Source organism: Anomaloglossus baeobatrachus, chromosome 8 (genome assembly GCF_048569485.1).
Source record: "Anomaloglossus baeobatrachus isolate aAnoBae1 chromosome 8, aAnoBae1.hap1, whole genome shotgun sequence".
NCBI classification, from domain to species: domain Eukaryota; kingdom Metazoa; phylum Chordata; class Amphibia; order Anura; family Aromobatidae; genus Anomaloglossus; species Anomaloglossus baeobatrachus.
This window is the reverse complement of record NC_134360.1, coordinates 218,827,330-218,854,387: the sequence shown is the minus strand read 5'-3', so window position 1 is coordinate 218,854,387 and position 27,058 is coordinate 218,827,330. Positions and strand designations below refer to the sequence as shown.

The 27,058-nt window shown below is 50.9% G+C and overlaps 2 protein-coding genes across 3 annotated transcripts in view; one reads left to right on the top strand and one right to left on the bottom strand.

Moving 5' to 3' along the window:
* The window catches only part of SPATA1 (spermatogenesis associated 1), a 31,809-nt gene extending 29,154 nt beyond the window's left edge, over positions 1 to 2,655 (top strand). Inside the window, exon 12 of the mRNA XM_075320212.1 lies at positions 555 to 2,655. Within this exon, the coding sequence (XP_075176327.1) occupies positions 555 to 659 (105 nt within the window). The 3' untranslated portion in view covers positions 660 to 2,655. The remainder of the gene's footprint in view (positions 1 to 554) is intronic.
* CTBS (chitobiase) overlaps positions 1,867 to 27,058 on the bottom strand; it is a 56,970-nt gene continuing 31,778 nt past the window's right edge. The window contains exons 1-7 of one of the 2 annotated variants that reach the window (XM_075320213.1): positions 21,471 to 21,660; positions 18,962 to 19,100; positions 15,939 to 16,147; positions 7,815 to 7,986; positions 3,226 to 3,323; positions 2,479 to 2,640; positions 1,867 to 2,398 (exon numbers count right to left, since the gene is read on the bottom strand). In XM_075320213.1, the coding sequence (XP_075176328.1) occupies positions 2,213 to 2,398; positions 2,479 to 2,640; positions 3,226 to 3,323; positions 7,815 to 7,986; positions 15,939 to 16,147; positions 18,962 to 19,100; positions 21,471 to 21,593 (1,089 nt within the window). In that variant the 5' untranslated portion in view covers positions 21,594 to 21,660 and the 3' untranslated portion in view covers positions 1,867 to 2,212. Of the gene's footprint in view, positions 2,399 to 2,478; positions 2,641 to 3,225; positions 3,324 to 7,814; positions 7,987 to 15,938; positions 16,148 to 18,961; positions 19,101 to 21,470; positions 21,661 to 27,058 lie in introns of those variants that run through there. The other variant, XM_075320214.1, reaches the window with a different exon arrangement.

Genomic DNA, 27,058 nt, shown 5'->3' with positions numbered 1-27,058 from the left:
CCCCCCCCCCTGAAACGTTCCACTCCATGAATGTGGCTCTGACCGATGTGCAGAGATAACTGTGCACGGACCACGGCATAAATCACAAAAACTTTATTTTTTCCTGCAATTATTTCATCGCTTCTTCAATATACTGTCAAAATGACGCTCCGCTATGAAGCCCAGCCACAGGCTAAGATGGCAGCGAGAGGGGCCGTCAGGAGCCCCCCCCCCCCCGGCTCAGATCACATCCCGCTGCCCCCTGCGACTGCCGTAATGCGTATAAAATTGTTATATAGCAATAATGCACCCTCGCTCTAGTCACAGCTCCTGAGCTCGCTCCACCCAGGAAAGGGTTAATTGGGGGAAAAAACGTCACAAAACAGCGACCTGTGGCTGATTAGGAAGGTTTTAGCCTACATCACTGGGCAAGCGCCATGCAGGGGTTAATCTTTATTGCAGTGAATGGGGGTCCGCAGCTTCGACGTCAGCCGGATGCACAGACCCCGTATATTCTGCTTTCATTATAATTTATCCCAAAATGTAAAATTCACATCTTCTTTGCTGTATTTCAGATGAGAAAACAGGCGTCTTCTGACCTGAACGTCTTGAAAGCGGAATTAGCCCAGAAGAAAGCGCAGTTCGGTCTGTGGAGCCCACCGCCGCTGTTCGCTCTGTGAGGCCCAGCCCCCCAGTACACAGTGTATGGCCCACCCCCGCTGAGCGTCCTGTTAGGCCCAAACCATTCTGCCTCCTGTGGAGTCAACCCCCCCTCCCCTTCCACAGTATGTGAGCCTCCCCACCACGTGGACCCTGAGGCCCAGCCTCTCCCAATACATACTGTGAGGCCTACCCACCACTGTGCACCCCGTGAAGCCCACCCCAGCCATGCACCCTGTGATGCCCACCCATGTAGAGTTGGCACAGGTGTATGCCATTTTCATTATCTTCCATGCGATGGATGACTCTACATGAACACAGAGGATTCTGGCAATAGTCTGTTTTATAGATGGCGCCTGTACGGGATGGATGGGCAGTACAGGACTTCGCTGCCTGCGTGGGACGGGCAGTACAGGACTTCGCTGCCTGTGTGGGACGGGCAGTACAGGACTTCGCTGCCTGTGTGGGATGGGCAGTACAGGACTTCGCTGCCTGCGTGGGACGGGCAGTACAGGACTTCGCTGCCTGTGTGGGATGGGCAGTACAGGACTTCGCTGCCTGTGTGGGACGGGCAGTACAGGACTTCGCTGCCTGTGTGGGACGGGCAGTACAGGACTTCGCTGCCTGTGTGGGACGGGCAGTACAGGACTTCGCTGCCTGTGTGGGACGGGCAGTACAGGACTTCGCTGCCTGTGTGGGATGGGCAGTACAGGACTTCGCTGCCTGTGTGGGATGGGCAGTACAGGACTTCGCTGCCTGCGTGGGACGGGCAGTACAGGACTTCGCTGCCTGCGTGGGACGGGCAGTACAGGACTTCGCTGCCTGCGTGGGACGGGCAGTACAGGACTTCGCTGCCTGTGTGGGACGGGCAGTACAGGACTTCGCTGCCTGTGTGGGACGGGCAGTACAGGACTTCGCTGCCTGTGTGGGACGGGCAGTACAGGACTTCGCTGCCTGTGTGGGACGGGCAGTACAGGACTTCGCTGCCTGTGTGGGACGGGCAGTACAGGACTTCGCTGCCTGTGTGGGACGGGCAGTACAGGTCTTCGCTGCCTGTGTGGGACGGGCAGTACAGGACTTCGCTGCCTGTGTGGGATGGGCAGTGCAGGACACACGGCTTTGCTGCTTCTCGCTTTCTGACTAAAAAGCCTAGAGGACTGAAACCTAAATACACAGGACAACTGCACAGTGTTGTATTTTAAATTGTAAATACTAAAATTCTGGAACTTCACTCAAAACCTCTTTATTTTAGCAATCTCTACACAGGAAGAGTTACATCCTGGTTAAATCCTGAATGCCTGCGACCACCACTAGAGGGAGCAGAGGAGCTCGCTGAGTAGTATTAGTGAACTCTCGGTGTGCAGCAACTCCTGAGCTCCCTCTAGTGGTGGCTGCATAAGAGCTGAAGAAAAAGTAATCAAGCAGTTCGGCAGTCATGGCGGCATGAGGGGCAGATCTTGGAGCCTCCAGACCTGATTCGGGCCGGTGCGTCAATCATTCCAGTTCTGGCTAATGTCAGAGTATTGCAGTTTGCGCAGCAGCAGTATGGCTCCTTATAGCCCAGGAGACAGCATCATGGCAGTAAGGCTTTCCACATGTCTGCCGTCTGTTTTTGGGCTATAGGATCATTTGAGTAATCCAGTAGATCTCCGTTCCACATGCCGATTCCTCGGAGACCTAGTTTCTTTATATATGCTGCCTTTAGTGAAATGCTCTGAGGATCGTCGTACCAAACCTGGTGGATATTTCCCTTCGAGTCCTGAGGAAACATGAAATAAAAATGTAGACGACACCACGCAGGACTGTGACCAGATCCAACATGGAGGCGCGAGCACCAACCTTGTAATTATAAAACGGCGCCTTCTGCACCTCGTCCCATAATCTGCCGCTCACTGAATCGTTCACCTGCTTCATTATCACGCGGTACGGCACTTGCCGGCCCACGGCGTCGCTGCACTCCGCACCGCGGAACGGCTTCTTGGTTAATTTACATCGATTGTCCTAATAAGATGGCGAAAGTGGAAATATTCTAATTATTATTAAACCATTTCTCAAAATCTCAAGTTACCCATAAAGTAGACAATTTACTGATCGCTGGGGATCCGACTGCAGGAGCCCAAGAAGGGGGCGCTGGAGAGGTCGGTCAGCAGTGGATCAAAGGTGCGCTCTCGGCCTCCACGAACTTCATTGTCTACGGGACTGCAGGAGAAAGCAGAGTACAATGTGCTGCTATTTCCATCAGTCCCATAGACAATGCATAGAGGGCGCACCTCTGATCCAGGATTGGCCTCTACAGCACCCCTGCCTCTACAGCACCCCTGCCTCAGGATTATTGGGTATTTGGGCTCCAAAACATTTGCCTTACCCATGAAATGACAGTATTGTTTCCTTGCAGCCCTGTTTAGTAGGTGCAGTACAGAGGCACTATATGGCGGCACACAGGGGATCTGCGACTCTGTAGTAAGAATCTGCAGGGACCCTTCATCTCCGCTCGTCGGCTCTCCAGAGTGAGCCCATACACAGACCCCAGAAGCAGAATCCATCACTGGAGCCGCGAGACCCCCCCTCCCCTTATAGTGGGAATACCTTTGTTAGGTTCAGACAGGTGTAGTCGTAGCCGTACCAGGGGACGCCCATCACCAGCTTCTTCGGATCGATGCTGATATTGACAAACTGCTCATATCCTACAAAAGATATGGAATATTTCCAAGAAATACCTTCATGTAAGAGCAGTAATGACAATGGAGGAAAAAGTTCTCCCCCCCAAATCCCAAGGGTCTGACATTTTCTGTACAATTAAAAGGGATTGTCCACTACCCAGCCTAATGGCATAATGACAATCTGCAGCTGATGAGCGGCCGCTGATTGTCAGCAGCCGGCCCAGAACACACGATAGCTGCAGTCACTGTCTTTATGGTATCCGGGTCCTATATGGATCGGGGAGGGGTTGTTTGCTCGCACCCGTGAGTCTATGGAGCTGTTCACACATTTGCTGAATGGGTCTCTGACAAATCACAAATCACCTGCTCAATGTTAATCCGAACATCAAATCAAACTTTGCAACACAAGTCCATGTGGCCGTGAGAAGATCAGAGTGCACTCAGGTGTAATGTCCGTGCGTCTGTGAGAAGATCAGAGCGCGCTCAGGTGTAATGTCCGTGCGTCTGTGAGAAGATCAGAGCGCGCTCAGGTGTAATGTCCGTGCGTCTGTGAGAAGATCAGAGCACGCTCAGGTGTAATGTCCGTGCGTCTGTGAGAAGATCAGAGCGCGCTCAGGTGTAATGGCCGTGCGTCTGTGAGAAGATCAGAGCGCGCTCAGGTGTAATGTCCGTGCGTCTGTGAGAAGATCAGAGCGCGCTCAGGTGTAATGTCCGTGCGTCTGTGAGAAGATCAGAGCGCGCTCAGGTGTAATGTCCGTGCGTCTGTGAGAAGATCAGAGCACGCTCAGGTGTAATGTCCGTGCGTCTGTGAGAAGATCAGAGCACGCTCAGGTGTAATGGCCGTGCGTCTGTGAGAAGATCAGAGCGCGCTCAGGTGTAATGTCCGTGCGTCTGTGAGAAGATCAGAGCACGCTCAGGTGTAATGTCCGTGCGTCTGTGAGAAGATCAGAGCGCGCTCAGGTGTAATGTCCATGCGTCTGTGAGAAGATCAGAGCGCGCTCAGGTGTAATGTCCGTGCGTCTGTGAGAAGATCAGAGCGCGCTCAGGTGTAATGTCCGTGCGTCTGTGAGAAGATCAGAGCGCGCTCAGGTGTAATGTCCGTGCGTCTGTGAGAAGATCAGAGCGCGCTCAGGTGTAATGTCCGTGCGTCTGTGAGAAGATCAGAGCGCGCTCAGGTGTAATGTCCGTGCGTCTGTGAGAAGATCAGAGCGCGCTCAGGTGTAATGTCTGTGCGTCCTTGAGAAGATCAGAGTGCGCTCAGGTGTAATGTCCGTGCGTCTGTGAGAAGATCAGAGCGCGCTCAGGTGTAATGTCCGTGCGTCTGTGAGAAGATCAGAGCACGCTCAGGTGTAATGTCCGTGCGTCTGTGAGAAGATCAGAGCACGCTCAGGTGTAATGTCCGTGCGTCTGTGAGAAGATCAGAGCGCGCTCAGGTGTAATGTCCATGCGTCTGTGAGAAGATCAGAGCGCGCTCAGGTGTAATGTCCGTGCGTCTGTGAGAAGATCAGAGCGCGCTCAGGTGTAATGTCCGTGCGTCTGTGAGAAGATCAGAGAGCGCTCAGGTGTAATGGCCGTGCGTCTGTGAGAAGATCAGAGCGCGCTCAGGTGTAATGTCCGTGCGTCTGTGAGAAGATCAGAGCACGCTCAGGTGTAATGGCCGTGCGTCTGTGAGAAGATCAGAGCACGCTCAGGTGTAATGTCCGTGCGTCTGTGAGAAGATCAGAGCGCGCTCAGGTGTAATGTCCGTGCGTCTGAGAGAAGATCAGAGCGCGCTCAGGTGTAATGTCCGTGCGTCTGTGAGAAGATCAGAGCGCGCTCAGGTGTAATGTCCGTGCGTCTGTGAGAAGATCAGAGCGCGCTCAGGTGTAATGTCCGTGCGTCTGTGAGAAGATCAGAGCGCGCTCAGGTGTAATGTCCGTGCGTCTGTGAGAAGATCAGAGCGCGCTCAGGTGTAATGTCCGTGCGTCTGTGAGAAGATCAGAGCGCGCTCAGGTGTAATGTCCGTGCGTCTGTGAGAAGATCAGAGCGCGCTCAGGTGTAATGTCCGTTGCGTCTGAGAGAAGATCAGAGCGCGCTCAGGTGTAATGTCCGTGCGTCTGTGAGAAGATCAGAGCGCGCTCAGGTGTAATGTCCGTGCGTCTGTGAGAAGATCAGAGCGCGCTCAGGTGTAATGTCCGTGCGTCTGTGAGAAGATCAGAGCGCGCTCAGGTGTAATGTCCGTGCGTCTGTGAGAAGATCAGAGCGCGCTCAGGTGTAATGTCCGTGCGTCTGTGAGAAGATCAGAGTGCGCTCTGGCCAGGAGACCCCCACTAGGTGCTGTAGAAAAGTGTATTGCATAGTGTGTGTTAGACTACTTTACAGTGTAAACTATGGTGTGTCATACATGTAATATAGTTATATGTATAAGAATAGATAGAAGGTTTGTCAGTGGCAGGAAGAGTACTGTGCAGGTGCTGCAAGCACAGAACTGGATACTATTGGTAACGAAGGGAACAATGCCCCTTGTTCCAGGTGTGAATTAGGTTGGCCAACACCTCCCCTCCTCTGGACTGTGTGTGGTTTAACCTGGCAGAAAAAGTGCGATAAAGCGTCTGTCAGGCTGCTTTCATACATCCGTTTTTTCCTGTGTGGCACAATCCGGCGTTTTGCAGAAAAAACGCAACCGTTTTTTTTTTTTGCCGCTGGTTGCTTTTTTTTTGCATAGACTTACATTAGTGCTGTATTATGCCACACAGGCTTACGTTCTGTCCGGTTTTTGCCACATGCGGCAGATTTAGCCGATGCCGCGGCCGGATGGAACGTTGCCTGGCACGTTTTTGTCCGGCAAAAAAAAAAAAACGCATTGCGCCGCATCCGGCCGATGCGGCGTGATTTACAATGCATGCCTATGGACGCCGCATGCGGCGTCCTGCGGCAAAAAACACATCCGGCTGCCGCATGCTTTTTTTTCCACTGCGCATGCTCAGTCGCCTGCCGCAAGCGGCAAAAAACGGACGGGCCGCATGTAAATAACTTATTCAAAGGATGCGGTTTTGTCGCCGCATCCGTTGCATAGGTTTTAGAGCCGGATTGGCCGGCTCTGCTAAAACCGGAGGTGTGAAAGCATCCTCAGGAGAGAGACTGGACTCAGGGAGATATAGGAGTGGTTGTGCATCGGACGTGGTGTAATCTTGCGGGACGCTGCTTGAGGAGAATCCAATAAGCACAGAGTGGGAAGATATACAATGCCAGCTGCAAGACTTCCTCCAGTCAGACCGTGAGAGAACCCAGACTTTAGCCCGGCCAGGACCCTAAAAAGGGAAGACGTCGCCTGGAGGAGCCCAGCCGCCAAGTGCCAGAAGAGAAGTTCCCTCTTGCCTAGCCTGGAGAAGTGTGCACCAACGAATCCTGCTGTCCCTGAAGAGAGATGGTTTCTCACGATGGTACTGTGAGTCTTCATTCATGCACCTTGGTTAGCGCATAGCGTAGGCCGTAGTCCTTAGAGCGTGGTAGCTGTACGGCCCCAGGAGTGGAGGCCAGTCAGACTGTAGCGTAGCGTAGGCCGCAGTCATTAGAGAGCAGTAGCAGTGTGGCTCTAGTAATGGAGGCCAGTCAGACTAGTGTATTTTCAATGTTCTGTACTGTTCCCGATTTGTTTTGTGATCGTTGAGGTAACAGCTGTATTCCACCCCAGCTAAGCAGTTTACTTGTTTACTACCTCTGCAATTCCTCATACCCCCTGTCCACTGCCTGTAAATAAACCCTGTTTACCTGCAGTCTCGTCTTGTGCACTGCGTTGGTCCCTGGGCCATCAATTCATATGAGACTCCCAGAATCTCCCCGGCAGCAGAGTGACAAACAGAAGAAAAACTTCAGAACCAAACTGCGATTGTCTGTGGACTCCGTCTCTGTGCACCCGAGGCGGCCGCCAGCTGTCAGTCAAGACTTCGGGGGATCAGCAGCTTCCTGCACAGTAGCGCGGCTTCTGCTCAAGTACATTGGACAGTTGTCCGCCAATCTCGAGGCTGCCGGCAGCTGTCAGTCAAGACTCCGATGGATCAGCAGCTTCCTGCACAGCAGTGCGGCTTCTGCTCACATGCATTGGACGGTTGTCCGCCAATCTCCAGGCTGCTGGCAGCTGTCAGTCAGGACTATGGGGCATCAGCAGATTCTCTACATCTCCGCACAGCAGCGTGGTGTTTGCTCACATACACGTTGCAGTCGTCAGTGAACCTCGAGGCTGCCGGCGGCTGTCAGTCAAGACTACGGGGCATCGGTAGCTTCACAGGACAGTAACGCGGTGTCTGCTCCCATACACTGGACCACCAACCAACCAACCTCGAGGCTACTAGCAGCTGTCAGTCATGACTACAGGGGATTGGCAGCTTCTCTAGGTCTCCACACAGCAGCGCGGTGTCTGCTTATAAAACACTGGACAGAGTATTAGAGATACAAATCCTACTAATACAGAGGAAAGTCCCAGGCATTCAGCCATTATTACCACGCCCCATAGGATCTCATTTGTAGAGGACTGACCGGTGATGGTTTGGTTGAATGGTGCATTGGCCGCAGCGATACATTCCGTCCAGATCTGGGATTGTTCATCGTAGGACATCACAAACAAGAAGTCGCACAGGTCCGCGATGGCCGTATAGTTATAGCAGCGGAGGTCGATGCAGCCTGGAGACCACGCAACATCAAAGGTCACCTACACCAGGGCAAATACAGAACGTGAGTTGGTTACATTCACAGGGATTTGGGGGACAGCCGGGCGCTCGTGTACCGGTCCTGATTCAGGCCACTTTAGATCAATATCTGCAAACTGGAACCAGGAAAGATTGCGCCATTTCCTTATGTTGGACTCACTCTCGTTTTTGGCTTCTAAATGCTGATGCAAAGAAGGGAATTTTGTTACTTACCGTAAATTCCTTTTCTTCTAGCTCCTATTGGGAGACCCAGACGATTGGGTGTATAGCACTGCCTCCGGAGGCCACACAAAGCAATTACACTAAAAAGTGTAAGGCCCCTCCCCTTCTGGCTATACACCCCCAGTGGGATCACTGGCTCACCAGTTTTAGTGCAAAAGCAAGAAGGAGGAAAGCCAATAACTGGTTTAAACAAATTCACTCCGAAGTAACTTCGGAGAACTGAAAACCGTTCAACATGAACAACATGTGTACCCGAAAAACAACCAAAAATCCCGAAGGACAACAGGGCGGGTGCTGGGTCTCCCAATAGGAGCTAGAAGAAAAGGAATTTACGGTAAGTAACAAAATTCCCTTCTTCTTCGGCGCTCCATTGGGAGACCCAGACGATTGGGACGTCCAAAAGCTGTCCCTGGGTGGGTAAAGAAATACCTCATGTTAGAGCTGCAAGACAGCCCTCCCCTATAGGGAGGCAACTGCCGCCTGCAGGACTCTCCTACCTAGGCTGGCGTCCGCCGAAGCATAGGTATGCACCTGATAATGTTTGGTGAAAGTGTGCAGACTCGACCAGGTAGCTGCCTGGCACACCTGTTGAGCCGTAGCCTGGTGTCGCAATGCCCAGGACGCACCCACGGCTCTGGTAGAATGGGCCTTCAGCCCTGATGGAACCGGAAGCCCAGCAGAACGGTAGGCTTCAAGAATTGGTTCTTTGATCCATCGAGCCAGGGTGGCCTTAGAAGCCTGCGACCCTTTGCGCTTACCAGCGACAAGGACAAAGAGTGCATCCGAACGGCGCAAGGGCGCCGTGCGGGAAATGTAGATTCTGAGTGCTCTCACCAGATCCAACAAATGTAAATCCTTCTCATACCGATGAACTGCATGAGGACAAAACGAAGGCAAAGAGATATCCTGATTAAGATGAAAAGAGGATACCACCTTCGGGAGAAACTCCTGAATGGGGCGCAGCACTACCTTGTCCTGGTGGAAGACCAGGAAGGGAGCCTTGGATGATAGCGCTGCCAGCTCAGACACTCTCCGAAGAGATGTGATCGCTACTAGAAAAGCCACTTTCTGTGATAGTCTAGAAAGTGAAACCTCCCTCAGAGGCTCGAAGGGCGGCTTCTGGAGGGCAACTAGTACCCTGTTCAGATCCCATGGATCTAACGGCCGCTTGTACGGGGGTACGATATGGCAAACCCCCTGTAGGAACGTGCGCACCTTAGGAAGGCGTGCCAAACGCCTCTGAAAAAAGACGGATAGCGCCGAGACCTGACCTTTAAGGGAGCCGAGCGACAAACCTTTTTCTAACCCAGATTGCAGGAAAGAAAGAAAGGTAGGCAATGCAAATGGCCAGGGGGACACTCCCTGAGCAGAGCACCAGGATAAGAATATCCTCCACGTTCTGTGGTAGATCTTAGCGGACGTGGGCTTCCTAGCCTGTCTCATGGTGGCAACGACCCCTTGGGATAATCCTGAAGACGCTAGGATCCAGGACTCAATGGCCACACAGTCAGGTTCAGGGCCGCAGAATTCCGATGGAAAAACGGCCCTTGGGACAGTAAGTCTGGTCGGTCTGGTAGTGCCCACGGTTGGCCGACCGTGAGCTGCCACAGATCCGGATACCACGCCCTCCTCGGCCAGTCTGGGGCGACGAGTATGACGCGGCTGCAATCGGATCTGATCTTGCGTAGCACTCTGGGCAAGAGTGCCAGAGGTGGAAACACATAAGGGAGCCGGAACTGCGACCAATCTTGCACTAGGGCGTCTGCCGCCAGCGCTCTTTGATCGCGAGACCGTGCCATGAAGGTTGGGACCTTGTTGTTGTGCCGGGACGCCATAAGGTCGACGTCCGGCCTTCCCCATCGGCGACAGATTTCCTGAAACACGTCTGGGTGAAGGGACCATTCCCCTGCGTCCATGCCCTGGCGACTGAGGAAGTCTGCTTCCCAGTTTTCTACGCCGGGGATGTGAACTGCGGATATGGTGGAGGCCGTGGCTTCCACCCACATCAGAATCCGCCGGACTTCCTGGAAGGCTTGCCGACTGCGTGTCCTCCCTTGGTGGTTGATGTATGCCACCGCTGTGGAGTTGTCCGACTGAATTCGGATCTGCCTTCCTTCCAGCCACTGCTGGAAGGCTAGTAGGGCAAGATACACTGCTCTGATTTCCAGAACATTGATCTGAAGGGTGGACTCCTGCTGAGTCCACGTACCCTGAGCCCTGTGGTGGAGAAAAACTGCTCCCCACCCTGACAGACTCGCGTCTGTCGTGACCACCGCCCAAGACGGTGGTAGGAAGGATCTTCCCTGTGATAATGAGGTGGGAAGAAGCCACCACTGCAGAGAGTCCTTGGCCGTCTGGGAAAGGGAGACTTTCCTGTCCAGGGATTTTGACTTCCCGTCCCATTGGCGGAGAATGTCCCATTGAAGTGGGCGCAGATGAAACTGCGCAAACGGAACCGCCTCCATTGCCGCCACCATCTTCCCGAGGAAGTGCATGAGGCGTCTTAAGGAGTGCGACTGACTTTGAAGGAGAGCCTGCACCCCAGTCTGTAGAGACCGCTGCTTGTCCAGCGGAAGCTTCACTATCGCTGAGAGAGTATGAAACTCCATGCCAAGATACGTTAGTGATTGGGTCGGTGACAGATTTGACTTTGAGAAGTTGATGATCCACCCGAACGTCTGGAGAGTCTCCAGTGCAACAGTCAAGCTGAGTTGGCATGCCTCTTGAGAGGGTGCCTTGACCAGTAGATCGTCCAAGTAAGGGATCACAGAGTGTCCCTGAGAGTGCAAGACTGCTACCACTGCCGCCATGATCTTGGTGAACACCCGTGGGGCTGTCGCCAGACCAAATGGCAGAGCTACGAACTGAAGATGGTCGTCTCCTATCACGAAGCGTAGAAAGCGTTGGTGCTCTGTAGCAATCGGCACGTGGAGATAAGCATCCTTGATGTCTATTGATGCTAGGAAATCTCCTTGAGACATTGAGGCAATGACTGAGCGGAGGGATTCCATCCGGAACCGCCTGGCGTTCACATGCTTGTTGAGCAGTTTTAGGTCCAGAACAGGACGGAATGAGCCGTCCTTTTTTGGCACCACAAAGAGATTGGAGTAAAAACCTTGACCTCGTTCCTGAAGAGGAACAGGGACCACCACTCTTTCTGCTCTTAGAGAATTCACCGCCTGCAGAAGGGCATCTGCTCGGTCGGGATGTGGGGAAGTTCTGAAGAACCGAGGCGGAGGACGAGAACTGAACTCTATCCTGTACCCGTGAGACAAAATGTCTGTTACCCACCGGTCTTTGACCTGTGGCAGCCAAATGTCGCAAAAGCGGGAGAGCCTGCCACCGACCGAGGATGCGGAGGGAGGCGGCCGAAAGTCATGAGGCAGCCGCCTTGGAAGCGGTACCTCCGGTTGCTTTCTTGGGGCGTGAGTGAGCCCGCCAGGAATCAGAGCTCCTTTGCTCTTTCTGAGTCCCTTTGGACGAGGAGAATTGGGGCTTGCCCGAGCCTCGAAAGGACCGAAACTTTGACTGCCACTTCCTCTGTGGAGGTTTGCTTGATCTGGGCTGGGGTAAGGAGGAGTCCTTACCTTTGGACTGTTTAATGATTTCCGCCAATTGCTCACCAAACAAACAGTCTGTCTCCAGATAATGGCAAGCTGGTTAAACATTTTTTAGAAGCAGAATCTGCTTTCCATTCCTTTAACCACAAGGCTCTGCGCAAAACTACAGAGTTGGCGGATGCCATTGAGGTACGGCTCGTAGAGTCCAGTACCGCATTGATAGCGTAGGTCGCAAACGCAGACATTTGCGTAGTTAGGGACGCCACTTGCGGCACTGCTGGACGTATGAGAGAGTCCACCTGTGCCAGACCAGCTGAAATAGCTTGGAGCGCCCACACGGCCGCGAATGCTGGAGCAAACGACGCGCCAATAGCTTCATAGACAGATTTCAACCAAAGGTCCATCTGTCTGTCATTGGCATCTTTAAGTGAAGCCCCATCCTCCACTGCAACTATGGATCTAGCTGCAAGTCTGGATATTGGAGGGTCCACTTTTGGACACTGGGTCCAGCGTTTGACCACGTCAGGGGGAAAAGGATAACGTGTATCCTTAAGGCGTTTAGAAAAACGCTTGTCCGGATAAGTATTGTGTTTCTGGATGGATTCTCTGAAGTCAGAGTGGTCCAGAAAAGTACTCAATTTACGCTTGGGATACAGGAAATGGAATTTCTCCTGCTGTGCAGCTGCCTCCTCTGCAGAAGGGGCTGGGGGAGAAATATCCAACAGCCTATTGATGGCCGCTATAAGGTCATTTACCATGGCGTCACCATCTGGCGTATCCAAATTGAGTGCGGCGTCAGGACAAGACTCCTGATCACCCACCTCTGAGCCATCATATAGAGACCCTTCTCGCTGAGACCCTGATCCGCGTGATGACGTGGAGGGTCTCTCCCAGCGAGCTCTCTTAGGCGGACTGGGACTGTCATCGGAGTCAGAGCCCTCAGCCTGTGATGCCTGGGACCCCCTTGAATTACGGATTAATTCCAGCTGAGGGGGGCCGGGGAACATAGACACTGCGGTGTCCATGGTCTGAGCAACTGGCCTGGACTGCAAGGTCTCCAGGATTTTTGTCATAGTCACAGACATTTTATCAGCAAAGACTGCAAATTCTGTCCCCGTCACCGGGGTAGGGTTCACAGGCGTCTCTGCCTGGGCTACCACCACAATAGGCTCTGGCTGACGAAGTGCCACTGGGACTGAACATTGCACACAATGAGAGTCGTTGGAGCCTGCTGGTAGATTAGCCCCACATGCTGTACAAGCCGTGTATACAGCCCGTGCCTTGGCACCCTTGCGTTTTGCGGATGACATGCTGTTGTCTCCTCAAAGCAATATAGGGTGTACAGCCAAGAAGCGACCTTACAGTGCAGTACACAAATATAACACTGTGGCACTAGTGGGGCCGCACGTATGTGCTGCTTACCGCCCGCTTAGCGCGGGTGTGTGGTCGCCAGAAACCCCTAGCCTGGGTCCCTCAGAGCCTGCGTCCGTTCTCCAGCCAGACTGCATGTGTATAATGGCTGCCGGCGTCCTGGGGAGCTGCAAGCCTGGGGGCGGGCCTAGGGCGTGCACAGAGAAAAAGCGCGAAGCCTGTGTCCTACTGTGCTCAGTGAGAGGGCTGGAGCATGTAAATCGTGCTCCAGCCCTCGGCGCTGCCGATTGAACAACGTCTCTCCCCTACCCTGATTGACAGGGTGGGGGGCGTTAACGAAGCGGAGCTAGGCCGCAGTAAACCGGGGACTAAAGTTAGAAGCGCCGCCGCCGTAAAAGCGCGGTCGGCGCGTCCCCGGCGCACTACAAGTCGCAGCTGCGCCGCCGCTCCAGGGGCGGTCGGCGCGGCGATCCACACACATAAAGTCCCCCAGTAATCTGCGGGGACTATAAGCCCAGCGCTACAGTCCCCGGCGCACTAGCACACCCAGCAAGCCTGGGGTGTGCGTGGCCTGCCATACGGGGACACAGAGTACCTGAAAGTTGCAGGGCCTTGTCCCTGAACGGCACTCCCGCTCCACATCCAGCAGGTTCTATGGGTCTGTGGATGGAGCCCGGCCTCAGGGCTTGGTGGCTGGTAAGATCCCACTTCCTTAGAGCCCCTCAGGGGGATGGGGAAGGAAAACAGCATGTGGGCTCCAGCCTCCGTACCCGCAATGGGTACCTCAACCTTACAAACCACAAGTGGGGTAAGAAGGGAGCATGCTGGGGGCCCCATATGGGCCCTCTTTTCTTCCATCCGATATAGTCAGCAGCTACTGCTGACTAAACAGTGGAGCTATGCGTGGATGTCTGACCTCCTTCGCACAAAGCAGAAAAACTGGTGAGCCAGTGATCCCACTGGGGGTGTATAGCCAGAAGGGGAGGGGCCTTACACTTTTTAGTGTAATTGCTTTGTGTGGCCTCCGGAGGCAGTGCTATACACCCAATCGTCTGGGTCTCCCAATGGAGCGCCGAAGAAATACTGAAATAAGTTCTATAAAGTATCACAGTCCTGAGCTGCATTCACGCTTGTCAGGCTGCAGAGCAGAAATCTGCAGTGTCCAGACAAATTGCATTCTATATGTAATTTTTACCCTTTGCATGGTACAATGATATGTCAAAGGGAAAACCAGTTCCCCGATAAGATCGCTGCTGGGACATGTCGCGTCTGATCATAGTAGAACGGTGAATGCAGCTCTGGGTGAATGACACCTATACAATGTTGCAAAACTGGATAATCAAAGTAAATACAACAAAAAAGAACAGACTGAGCGAACGTCCAGAGCAGAACGATCAGCACATTGTGTCCTACAGAAGAGGACACGGCCGTCCTCTAAGTAGGGGAAAGCGTCCGGGGGGAGATGGTAAAGCGGTGTGTGTGTGTGTGTGTGTGTGTGTGTGTGTGTGTGTGTGTGTGTATGTATGTATGTATGTGGAAAGGGGGGGGGGGGTCAGACACATCAGTTACTACTGGTTATTAAGGGGTTATTATTGAACCCAAGTGAAATCTATTCTCTTTATTTTCTTATACTTGTGCTAAAGCCTCATATGAAGAGGAGATGATGATGATGCTGTTTCGGGACAAATAGTCAGAAGAGGCACGGAGATGGCTGCATATAGGAGGGTCACAGGGGTGTCATCTGGCCAAGGATTACAGATGCGACCACCGGACCAGGGTCTTGCAAATCTTTCCGAACAAACTAATTGGTCTGCATGTGTTTATCATTGAATTCTGGTTTCTCATCCAGCCCTATTGCCCCTGGTGTATAACATCCGGCCCTGTCACTTCCCTCACCCCCAGGGTATAAAATCTTGCCCAGTCACTCCCCCCCCCCCCACCCCAGGGTATAACATCCAGCCCAGTCACTTTCCCCCCCCTAGGGTATAACATCCGGCCCAGTCACTTCCCCCCCTAGGGTATAACATCCGGCCCAGTCACTCCCCCCCCCCCCCAGGGTATAACATCCCGCCCAGTCACTTCCCCCCCCTAGGGTATAACATCTGGCCCAGTCACTCCCCCCCCTAGGGTATAACATCTGGCCCAGTCACTCCTCCCCCCTAGGGTATAACATCCGGCCCAGTCACTCCCCCCCCCCACCAGGAGATAACATCCCGCCCAGTCACTTTCCCCCTCCTAGGGTATAACATCCGGCCCAGTCACTCCCCCCCCCCAGGGTATAACATCCGGCCCAGTCACTCCCCCCCCCCCAGGGTATAACATCCGGCCCCGTCACTCCCCCCCCCAGGGTATAACATCCGGCCCCGTCACTCCCCCCCCCCAGGGTATAGAATCCGGCCCAGTCACTCCCCCCCCAGGGTATAACATCCGGCCCTGTCACTTCTTCCCCCAGAGTATAACATCCGGCCCCGTCACTTCCCCCAGTGTATAACATTTGGCCCCGCCACCCCCCTAGTATATAACATCTGGCCCATTACCCCGTGGAGATCCCCTAATAGAGCAGGGGGCCCATACAACAACTATAATGAAGAATGTGACCCCGTGTCTTCTTGATACAGGGATGAAAATTCCCACAGATGCCTCCAAAATCTTATAGAAATCCTTCCTTGAAGAGCGGGAGAGGACTCCATATTAATGTCTATGGGTGTTGGATGGAGGTGGATGTATGGGGGGGGGCACATACGTTTCACCATATAACGTACCATATATCCTATATTATGTAATGTACACGCAGTCATTACCTGGGACCCCGGGATCGCTGCATGGAAAGCCTCTGTAGTCTCCTTCACCAGTGCAGTCAGAGCGTAATATTCGGGGGTCTGTGGTAGCACTGGTTGTTCGATGTCCAGATTAATTCCATCCATATATTGAGCCTTCGCCAGATTCACCTTCTCCGCTATCCAGGCCGATCTCTTCTCTGAAGCCACAATATCCTTCACTGGGACGTCACCTGTAACAAAAGGGGAACGATGAGTGGGAGCCGGCTCCGAGCATCCTGGAACCCCAATGATTTGCAGATCTGGACCTGCATCAGTGATTCCTTCGTTGCCATGGTGAAGCTACGGTATACATGTGCCTGGTTCTGAAGCTTTGCCTATTTAAAGTGTGGTGCTGAGCTGCAGTACCATGACCAACCGTATATGAAAAGTATATAAGCACTGCGGCACGACATTACTCAGAGCCCGGTAACCCCATCATTCTATGGGTTGAGGAAGTCACGGGGGCCGAGCCAAAAAACTATAATCAGCCATAATATCGGTGCAAACCTGCGAGGAGCAACACAGAGGACCCGAAGGCCGGCATCGATACCCACACACGTTTGCAGGAGCTCGCCCCATAGCCGCAGGTGACTGAAGTTATTAGCAATGGCTGCAGAAGCAGTGATCCTCATTTATGCGACTGTGGTGCCGTTTTGTTGCGGTGAAAAATCCCGTGCAGTTTTTATATGTTTTTTTTGGGCCAGTTCAGATGAGCACAGTTGTGATCCATGTGCACAATGAATGCTATGGAGCAATGCAAGGGACTTGGGCACTTTACATGAGCGGCTCATCTAGAAATCATTGTGCCAGGCACTTTAAATGAGCGGCTCATCTTGAACTCATCACGACGGGCACTTTACATGACCGGCTCATCTAGAAACCATCACGACGGGCACTTTACATGACCGGCTCATCTAGAAACCATCACGACGGGCACTTTACATGAGCGGCTCATCTAGAAACCATCACGACGGGCACATTACATAAGCAGCTCATCTAGAAACCATCGCGACGGGTACATTTCATGAACGGCTCATCTAGAAATCATCGCGCTGGGCACATTACATGAACGGCTCATCTAGAAATCATCGCGCCGGGCACATTACATGAACGGCTCATCTAGAAATCATCGCGCTGGGCACATTACATGAACGGCTCATCTAGAAATCATCGCGCCGGGCACATTACATGAACGGCTCATCTAGAAATCATCGCGCCGGGCACATTACATGAGCGGCTCATCTAGAAATCATCGCGCCGGGCACATTACATGAACGGCTCATCTAGAAATCATCGCGCCGGGCACATTACATGAACGGCTCATCTAGAAATCATCGCGCCGGGCACATTACATGAACGGCTCATCTAGAAATCATCGCGCTGGGCACATTACATGAACGGCTCATCTAGAAATCATCGCGCCGGGCACATTACATGAACGGCTCATCTAGAAATCATCGCGCTGGGCACATTACATGAACGGCTCATCTAGAAATCATCGCGCCGGGCACATTACATGAGCGGCTCATCTAGAAATCATCGCGCCGGGCACATTACATGAACGGCTCATCTAGAAATCATCGCGCCGGGCACATTACATGAACGGCTCATCTAGAAATCATCGCGCCGGGCACATTACATGAACGGCTCATCTAGAAATCATCGCGCCGGGCACATTACATGAACGGCTCATCTAGAAACCATCACGCCGGGCACATTACATGAACGGCTCATCTAGAAACCATCACGCCGGGCTCTTCAGCACTTGTTGAGTCCATTTCACAGATGAGCAACAAAAATTTGATTTTGATTCCATCATAAAAATTGCGATTGTGCAAGTCGCTCCGTCACATCTGCCATTACCCCGTCCGGACACAAAGATCAGGCGTTCATTTGACGTGCGCCCATAGCCTCAGCCATAGTCACAAGACGCTGAGCGACGAGGGGCCGCTGCATATAAAGCTTCATCATGTGTCCTGTGACAAATAGGAAACGTTACTCATCAATGACTTTCCCAAACCACCCAAAATATCAGATTGGATCAATGCAGCCATGAGGTTCTCTAACAATGAACATTTCTCTCTTCTGGGAAATAAAAATCCACTAATGATTAAAATGAATTAAAAGGCTTGTATAAGATCAGAAAAATAAAATGTCTCTTATCCAGAAATATCACCATTCTGGTGGGGCATTCCGTGGTAACTTACGTTACATTCACAAGCCAAAAACTGAGTTAATAATGGCTTCGGACTGTTCTTTGAAGGCTGGTACAAAAATGAGTGAATGTAAATTGTACATTGAACTATTCTCAATAGATTTCAGCACAGTTTGATTTTTCAACAATAGAAATGAAATACAAAATACAAACTGTGCTGAAATCTATTGAGAATAGTTCAATGTACAATATAATGTACATTCACTCATTCTTGTACCAGCCTTCAAAGAACAGTCTGAAGCCATTATTAACTCAGTTTTTGGCTTGTGAAGGTAACGCAAGTTACCATGGAATGACCCTGGTCCATGAGTGGCTCCCGGTAATGCAGCACAGCCAAATTCACTTGGACAAGGCAGAGGTGCAATATCAGGTGCTGACCACAGGCAGGAGGGGCGCGGTTTCTAAAAAACAAAAACCTTAATTTTTAAATGATGCAAACCCCATTAATTAAAACTTGGTATGTCGTTGTACTGCACGCCATGAATATTTTCCTTACACAAGTTATTCAGTATATATGTGGCCATTTCTCATGTATATTCTTTTCATATATTCAACACATTGTATATTTGAGCCTGAAGCAACTTAACGAATTAAAACAGATGTAAAACAGTTTTACTCCCAAAGGGGGGTCCAGGACGGGACCACGACGTCACATCCTCCAGAAGGTGGGACTGATCACATTGGAAAAACTCTGATCAATTCCAATGGTCTAGTGACACAAGGGATGGAACCTACGACCGCTCCCAGCATGAGTGGAGGCTCCGACGACGCAGACCATCCACAGACCTACCCTTCAGGACGAATCTGGCTCCTTTGGAGTGCGCGAAGCACATGAGCTCTGGATCGTAGGGAGCAAACAGGGCGACGGTGGTGACATGGGCCCAGTCATAAAACTTCCAGTTCTTCCCTCTGGTATAAAATACATAAACCTGAACACAAAGATATAACGTCACGCTGAGGTATAATCTGATGACACATGAAGCTAGAATGTTCTGATTGCCAACTGGGCGTTACCATTCTGTATGAAGATGTGGTGGGTCCCTACACACCGACACTGATCAGACTGTAACATTCACTGCTCGGGAACGGTAACACCCATTTGTCAATTTATTCATAAATTTCCAGAAGGGATAAAAAGGAACGACACAATGTTCTCAGAAAGGAAACTGCAGAATTCTTATTTCATGGTGAATGAGTTTATATACTAAGGCAGACAAGTGCGGAGAAAGAAAAGGTGGAAAGTCAGTGAGGAGGCCATGGAGACGTCAGAGCCAGTTCTCTGGGACATACAGATGGCTTAATGTACGGACGTATTCACATCTTGCATTTTGTACCCCACTGGACTATTCTTTATGAAGAGTTACACATAGGACAATATTCTCCTCCCAGATCTGGGCAGCTCCTCAGTACTCCTTTTTATTTTTATCAGCTCCCTTAGCCCGTTAATTCAACTGATGGACAAGCCCTTTAAATTATCAGGTCCTGCACTGAAATTGTAACAAGTGTTTATGGATTATGACCCTACATAAATGGGAAATCATCAGTCATCAGTCCGCAGATGCAAAGCAGGGTGGAATCTCTACTGACGGCGTCTGTCACAGAAGTAGATGTCACTAGGAATCCTTAACATCTGTAGGGACATGCTAAAAAGAATGATGAAAAGGAATAAATAAAAAGAATTAAGATAACTTATTAGGTGTATATTATGTAGATGTATAAAAGGTTTCTTGGGCAAGTTAGACATGGAATGATCATGAAATATCTGTAGATAATAATAGAATGAACGCATATCCCATATAACCAGGTGTATATTATGTTACCTGAGCATTATAGGTGTGGAATGATCATGAAATATATGTAGATAATAGGAGAATGAACACATTCTCCCTGGTTATATGGGATATGCGTTCATTCTTGAAATATATGTAGATAATAGAAGAATGAACGCATATCCCATATAACCAGGGAGAATGTGTTCATTCTCCTATTATCTACAGATATTTCATGATCATTGCACACCTATAATGCTCAGGTAACATAATATACACCTGGTTATATGCCATATGCCTTCATTCTCCTATTATCTACTGATATTTCATGATCATTGCACACCTATAATGCTCAGGTAACATAATATACACCTGGTTATATGCCATATGCGTTCATTTTCCTATTATCTACTGATATTTCATGATCCTTCCACACCTATAATGCTCAGGTAACGTAATATATACCTGGTTATATGGGATATGCGTTCATTTTCCTATTATCTACTGATATTTCATGATCATTGCACACCTATAATGCTCAGGTAACATAATATACACCTGGTTATATGCCATATGCGTTCATTTTCCTATTATCTACTGATATTTCATGATCATTGCACACCTATAATGCTCAGGTAACATAATATACACCTGGTTATATGGCATATGCATTCATTTTCCTGTAATCTACTGATATTTTATGATCATTCCACACCTATAATGCTCAGGTAACGCAATATACACCTGGTTATATGCCATATGCGTTCATTTTCCTATTATCTACTGATATTTCATGATCATTCCACACCTATAATGCTCAGGTAACATAATATACACCTGGTTATATGCCATATGCGTTCATTCTCCTATTATCTACAGATATTTCATAATCATTCCACACCTATAATGCTCAGATAACATAATATACACCTGGTTATATGCCATATGCGTTCATTTTCCTATTATCTACTGATATTTCATGATCATTCCACACCTATAATGCTCAGGTAACATAATATACACCTGGTTATATGCCATATGCGTTCATTCTCCTATTATCTACAGATATTTCATAATCATTCCACACCTATAATGCTCAGATAACATAATATACACCTGGTTATATGCCATATGCGTTCATTTTCCTATTATCTACTGATATTTCATGATCATTCCACACCTATAATGCTCATATATAATATTCATTCCATGTCTAACTTGCCAAAGAAACCTTTTATACATCTACATAATATACACCTAATAAGTTATTATCCTCATTCTTTTTATTTATTCCATTTCAACATTCTTTTTAGTATGTCCCAGAATCTGCATCACATGTGACCAGCCCCACTCCCCGCACAGCAGGTGACCCCCTGATAACTCTGCTATACCCTGCAATGACAGCAGATGACAGAACAGGGGCAGCGGGGACTTTCCTCCTGCCCCTCCCCCGCACTCTTTACAATCAGGAAGTTGTACAAATAACAACACAGGATACAATGTATCACATCCAGAGAACAGACACTGTACCTCAAAGTCCCGAGTCTCTGTGATGGGCTGACATAGAGCTGGGTCAGAGCAGGGGCACTCACCCCAGCACACAGAAGCCCCCACTAAGAGGAGCAGAGCCCACCCGGCACCGCACAGCCCCATCCTCACTGCACAGCATCCAGCACCTGACTCCACTCTGCTACCTCAGCTCCAGGGTGTAACAGAGGGGGAGGGTGCAGACTGGGAGGGGTCATGTAAGGGGGAGGGGTCATGTAAGGGGGAGGGGTCATGTAAGGGGGAGGGGTCATGTCATGATTATAACCGGCAATAAATGTGTTATATAAAACTTTACTCCTCACAATGCAGAACTGTCTACAAAACTCCAATATGTTTATAGAATTACAGGAGGATTGTTCATCCTGATGTAAATCTGCAGCTACAAAGCCAAAAACTGCAGAATATGAGGAGCTGCACTGCGAATAGGACAAGTCCGAACAATTACAACTGGTTCTATTTGTAATGTATGTACACAGTGACTGCACCAGCAGAATAGTGAGTGCAGCTCTGGAGTATAATACAGGATATAACTCAGGATCAGTAATGTAATGTGACCAGGAGTGATTTTAAACGATTTAGATCGTTCTGCTGGACATGCTGAGCATGCGCAGTAGAACGTGATGGAATCCGTCAGCGGATTCCGCAGCTTAGTGCATTGCGGCTGAATTCGCCCCCATAGACAATCATTAGACACCTTGGCAGATTCTGACGGAATCCGTCAAGGTGCGTCATTTTAACGACCCAAAAAACGCAACATGTAGCGCTCCCTCCGCCCGACGCTGCATCAAAATAACAACTCAGTGTCGTCCAGCGGATGCAACGCAGACACTTGCGTTATGGTGCGTCGTCAATACAAGTCTATGGAAAATAGCGCAGTGCGTTAACAGACTGCGCTATTCTCCATAGCGGCGGATTGCGCTAAACGAAAGTGTGAAAGCGCCCTTATAGTCACCAAATCTGGTGACAGGTTCCCTTTAATCCTGGCCTGGATCTTCTCTGCTAGGTCAGGTTCTGAGGCAAAGCCCGAGGTGCACAGGTGCATGATGAGCACAGCCAGGGCCGGATTATAGGCGGGGCAGGCGGGGCTTCAGCCCCGGGGCCCCCACCAAAAGAGCTTCTAAGGGGGCCCCCACCACCAGGGCCATACTTGCCACCCGTCAGCAATTTTTTTTCTTTTTTTCACACCCGCTCCCCCTCCGTAAAGACAGTCTAAATCAGCTGTGTTTTCGGGGGGGGAGCACCTACATTTATTTGTATCTGCGTCTCTAAGACGCAAAAACAGACTGCGGGCGCAGGACGCTGATTGACCTCGGAAGTACCATCGCCTGTACTTCCGGGGTCAGAGGTGTGCCTGCTCCCTGCTCTGCTGCGGCGTCCAGTGCTGCGGACGTCACAGCAGGACGCCGCGGACGTCACAGCAGGACGCCGCGGAGGAGAAGACCCACGCTCGCGGCCGCGGAGGAGAAGACCCACGCTCGCGGCCGCGGAGGAGAAGACCCACGCGCGCGGCCGCGGAGGAGAAGACCCACGCGCGCGGCCGCGGAGGAGAAGACCCACGCGCGCGGCCGCGGAGGAGAAGACCCACGCGCGCGGCCGCGGAGGAGAAGACCCACGCGCGCGGCCGCGGAGGAAAAGACCCACGCGCGCGGCCGCGGAGGAGAAGACCCACGCCACGGCCAGGAGAGGAGACTAACCGGAGCAGGAGGATGGCCGCGGCACCGGAACAGCAGCAGGAGGATGGCGGCCTATACCGGAGCAGCAGGAGGATGGCATCAGAGCAGGTAGGGGCAGAGCTGAAGAAAGATCTGTGGTGTGATGCAGAGCTGTGTGGGTGAAGCAGAGCTGTGTGGGTGAAGCAGAGCTGAAGAAAGATGTGTGGTGTGAAGCAGAGCTGTGTTTGTGTGTGTGTGTGAAGCAGAGCTGTGTGTGTGTGTGTGTATGTGAGTGCGTGTGAAGCAGAGCTGTGAGTGCGTGTGAACCAGAGCTGTGTGTGTGTGTGTGAAGCAGAGCTGTGTGCGTGTGTGAAGCAGAGCTGAAGAAAGATGCGTGGTGTGAAGCAGAGCTGTGTGTGTGTATGTGAGTGCGTGTGAAGCAGAGCTGTGTGTGTGTGTGAAGCAGAGCTGTGTGTGTGTGTGTGAAGCAGAGCCGTGTGTGTGTGAAGCAGAGCCGTGTGTGTGTGAAGCAGAGCTGTGTGTGTGTGTGTGAAGCAGAGCTGTGTGTGTGTTTGAAGCAGAGCCGTGTGTGTGTGTGTGTGTGTGTGTGTGTGAAGCAGAGCTGTGTGTGTGTGTGTGAAGCAGAGCCGTGTGTGTGTGTGTGTGTGAAGCAGAGCCGTGTGTGTGTGTGTGCGTGTGTGAAGCAGAGCTGTGTGTGTGTGTGTGAAGCAGAGCCGTGTGTGTGTGTGTGTGTGTGAGTGCGTGTGAAGCAGAGCTGTGTGTGTGAAGCAGAGCTGTGTGTGTGTGAAGCAGAGCTGAAGAAAGATGCGTGGTGTGAAGCAGAGCTGTGTGTGTGTGTGTGCGTGTGTGAAGCAGAGCTGTGTGTGTGTGCGTGTGTGAAGCAGAGCTGTGTGTGTGTGTGAAGCAGAGCTGTGTGTGTGTGTGTGTGTGTGAAGCAGAGCTGTGTGTGTGTGTGTGAAGCAGAGCTGTGTGTGTGAAGCAGAGCTGAAGAAAGATGTGTGGTGTGAAGCAGAGCTGTGTGTGTGAGAAGCAGAGCTGTGTGTGTGAAGCAGAGCTGAAGAAAGATGTGTGGTGTGAAGCAGAGGTGTGTGTGTGAGTGTGTGTGAAGCAGAGATGTGTGTGTGTGTGTGAAGCAGAGCTGTGTGTGTGTGTGAAGCAGAGCTGTGTGTGTGTGAAGCAGAGCTGAAGAAAGATGTGTGGTGTGAAGCAGAGCTGTGTGTGTGTGTGTGTGTGAAGCAGAGCTGTGTGTGTGTATGAAGCAGAGCTGTGTGTGTGTATATATGAATCAGAGCAGTCTATGCGGCACCCCAGAACTATATGGGTCCCCCAGAGCGCTAAGCCACCCATCCCAGTAATGTGTACGCCACCAGAGCTGTTTGCCTCTCCAGTAACGTCTATGCCCCCCCCCAGTAATGTCTATGCCCCCTGCCCCTCCTGTAATGTATATATTGTAGGCCCCAGCCCCTCCTGTGATGTATATACAGCAGTGCTGTGTCAGTGTGCATGGTGTGTAGTCATGTCAGTTAGTGATGGCCATCATGCAACACAGCCATATGTCCTGGAGGAGCTGGAAACAAGCGGGGGAGGTGAGTGAGGCTGCTTGTGACTTCTCCATATTAACACCTGTAATGCATCTGTGTCTGCATGTATGTCAGTGTATATGACTGTGCATATATTTGTCTGTTTAAATGTATTTTTGTGAATTTGTCTTCAAATATGTATATGTACGTATATGCCTGTATGTGTATGTGCGTGTCTGTGTGTGGATGGGGCCCCCTGAGACTCAACCGGGGACCACAAAAACCTGGAGCCGTCCCTGGCTGCCTTAACATTGGGATCAATTAAAAATATGTGAGTAACTCTACTTTCTGTGTATAAGTGACGGCTGTGAGTGATCCTGGACTGTGTCTGTATTGTACTGTGTATAAGTGACGGCTGTGAGTGATCCTGGACTGTATCTGTATTGTACTGTGTGTATATGTGACGGCTGTGAGTGATCCTCCTGGACTGTGTCTGTATTGTACTGTGTATAAGTGACGGCTGTGAGTGATCCTGGACTGTATCTGTATTGTACTGTGTGTATAAGTGACGGCTGTGAGTGATCCTGGACTGTATCTGTATTGTACTGTGTGTATATGTGACGGCTGTGAGTGATCCTGGACTGTATCTGTATTGTACTGTGTGTATAGGTGACGGCTGTGAGTGATCCTGGACTGTATCTGTATTGTACTGTGTATAAGTGACGGCTGTGAGTGATCCTGGACTGTGTCTGTATTGTACTGTGTATAAGTGACGGCTGTGAGTGATCCTGGACTGTATCTGTATTGTACTGTGTGTATATGTGACGGCTGTGAGTGATCCTGGACTGTGTCTGTATTGTACTGTGTATAAGTGACGGCTGTGAGTGATCCTGGACTGTGTCTGTATTGTACTGTGTATAAGTGACGGCTGTGAGTGATCCTGGACTGTATCTGTATTGTACTGTGTGTATAAGGCCCGTTTCACACGTCAGTGAAAAACACTGAAGTTTTTCACTGGCGTGTAAAACACGCACATGTCCCTGCGTGTGCCGAAAATCACGGCACACGTGGGTTGTCTAAGTGCAATCCGGGCTCCGTTCTCCGTGGCACGTGATTGCACTTAGAGATTCACTCACCTGCGCCCGCTCCCGCTGTCCATGGTGCTGATCGCTCCCGCTGTCCGTGGTGCTGAATCCTCCCGCGGTGCAGCATCCGGTCGGCGGTGACCTCTGCAGGAGCTGCTTCCGGGTCGGCTGTGTCGCGCATAATGAATATGCGCGACAGTAATCAGCCGGCACAGAAGGAGCAGGGAGAACGGGCTGCAGAGGACATCGCTGGACGCCGGGTGAGTTAAAATGTTTATTATTTTAAAAGCACGTTTTTTTCTGGCACGTGTTTCACGGACCACACCACTGCATGGTCCGTGGGACATCAGTGATGCCAGAAAAAAATGGACATGTCTCCGTGCAGCAATCACGCACACGTGGGTACGCCGCACGGAGACACGTGCAGTGACAAATCACTGACGTGTGAGCAGACCCATTCATTATAATGGGTCTGCGTATGTCAGTGATTCTGGTACGTTTAAAAAAAAGCACAAACGTACCAGAATCACTGACGTGTGAAAGGGGCCTAAGTGACGGCTGTGAGTGATCCTGGACTGTATCTGTATTGTAGTACTGTAAATCTGAATGTGGCAGAACAGGGTAAGATACATGTTCATTGGATTTATATCTAAATGCTACAGTTTGTGCTCTACTGTTATGGCTAAAAATGTTAACGTTTATGGGGCCCCCACCAGATTCTCTGCCCAGGGGCCCCCACCAACCTTAATCCGGCCCTGAGCACAGCATAGAAAGGCAGCCAGAACTTGGGGGTGTGGGTGGTTGAGCTGGAAAGCTGTTTGGACTGGAGCTGATGCTGCGCTGTATGCCAATCAGGACGTGTTCCTTTGTTTTCCCTGCTCTAAAGTAAGACTGTATTTTTATGTATTTTATGTGTGAATAAAACTTTTTTTAGGCTGTAAAGCGGTGTGTGCGTCCCTGCCATCGCCTACCAGAGCTGAAACCCCACATTTGGTTGCTTAAAGCAGTAAGGCCAGCGCAATTGGGTTTTTTTTTTGTGCTTCTGGCTGGGTGAAGGGTTTGTCGCAAACCCAGTCCAGGTCATCTGTGGAGATGGAGGCTGCTGTTAAAGCGCTTATGGAGGCCACTCAGCAGCAGCAGATTTTTAATCAGGAGATTACTTGGTGGCGGGAGGAGACCAACAAGCTGCTAATGCAGCACATGATGGCGTCACAGGCCGCAGGAACGCCTCCGGTAATTTGCGATGTCAGGAAAGCGGTCCATATAGTGATCCCCAAAATGGAGGCCACAGA